At 42.0% G+C, this 1,529-nt stretch overlaps 1 protein-coding gene across 1 annotated transcript in view; it reads left to right on the top strand.

Annotated features, from left to right (window-relative positions):
- The window catches only part of PAMR1 (peptidase domain containing associated with muscle regeneration 1), a gene marked incomplete at its 5' end in the record, with an annotated part of 43,015 nt that extends 41,773 nt beyond the window's left edge, over positions 1-1,242 (top strand). The window contains one exon of the mRNA XM_009079338.1: positions 469-1,242. Coding sequence (XP_009077586.1) covers positions 469-1,005 — 537 coding nt within the window. The remainder of the gene's footprint in view (positions 1-468) is intronic.
- Positions 1,243-1,529: the final 287 nt, after the last annotated feature.

Below are 1,529 nucleotides of genomic sequence, written 5' to 3'. Positions count from 1 at the left end.
TGGCTCCATTATTACGTAATTTATTACTAGTATTCTTTTCTTGGTGGGAAGATGGTTGAAGTTCAATAAGAAGGTAACATTTTAATTCAAGGCCACTCCCCCATCCAAATTCTACAGGTCGAAGTTGACATGGCAGGTCAAATCTTTTCACTAGACAGTGGGAAAACTTGAGCCGCACATTGACTCCCATTTTGCTGAAAAATGTCCTTGACTGCTTTTCATTAGGAAGTGTTTCATGCAACAAAAACTGTCCTGGAACCCAAGCCAAAACCAGTCAGAACATGCTTGATCTCTGCATGTTTCTCATTTGAGTGAACACTATGGTGAAAGAACACCATGGTGGGGGGGGGGTAGAGGAGAAGTGGGTGTACAGAATTATGGAAAATAAACTAACATGCTTTAGCAGAGTTCTGCTGACTTGCCATTGCTATTAACTCTACAATCCTTCTTATTCTGTTTCATCCCCAGATTTCTGCCATCATAGTGCATCCCAATTATGACCCTATATTACTTGATTCTGATATAGCTATCATAAAACTCTTGGACAAAGCCAGAATCAGCAGTCGTGTTCAACCCATTTGCTTGTCATCATCTCATGACTTGACTTCGTCCACAGAGGATTTAAAAATAATGGTTACCGGCTGGAAGGTGTTGGCTGACATTAAAGATCCTGGATACAAGAACGACACAATCCGTATGGGAGCTGTTCAGATGGTGGATTCACTGCTGTGTGAGCAACAGTATGAGGATAATGGAATACAAGTCAGCATCACCGACAGTATGTTCTGTGCCAAACAAGACCACACAGCCTTTTCTAATATCTGCCCTGCTGAGACTGGTGGGATTGCAGCCATAACTTTGCCAGGAAAAGCATCTCCTGAGCTAAGGTGGCATCTGATGGGATTAGTGAGCTGGGGTTATGATAAAACTTGCAGCCTAGAACTCTACAGTGGCTACACAAAAGCTCTTCCCTTCAAAGACTGGATTGAGAAGAACATGAAATAAAAAGTGATGTCTGCAAATGGCATTTTATAATATAATATCTCTCTCAGTCTCTGCTGCTTTAGGCTTCTCATCCCAGTGATGAGACACATCTGGGATAAGGTTAAGGCAGACAGCCTGGTAATTTGTTCTAGGCTCAGATATTCCAACAGGCTACTTTTACTTAACCCATGACAGAGGGTCTTAGTGCATGAGAAGTTTTGCCATATTTCGCCCGTCTCCCCTGGTGGGAGGATGATGCTTTGCTCCTGAGTCTGACATACAGAAACAGGATGGTAAATTCTGTCTGAAATTAATCTGTAGTGTGGACTCCCCTAGAGAAATTGATGGTGAGCCTCTCCCAAAGATCTGTGTGACTGAGTGGATTGAGTGTGGAAAGAGTAGCCTGAATTCCTTACGATGGATGAGCTTGTTACAGTATGTGCTGTCTGTATTGCCATAGTACAATGTAATCTTTTTCCCTCCCAAGTACTTTACACATTTAAATAAACCATGGTTTGTTTTTTTAACCTACATACTCATGTCTG

The sequence above is a fragment of the Acanthisitta chloris genome, unplaced genomic scaffold (assembly GCF_000695815.1).
Source record: "Acanthisitta chloris isolate BGI_N310 unplaced genomic scaffold, ASM69581v1 scaffold13417, whole genome shotgun sequence".
Lineage (NCBI taxonomy): Eukaryota > Metazoa > Chordata > Aves > Passeriformes > Acanthisittidae > Acanthisitta > Acanthisitta chloris.
The sequence above is the reverse complement of the archived record's forward strand: the minus strand, read 5'-3'. Positions and strand labels throughout refer to the sequence as shown.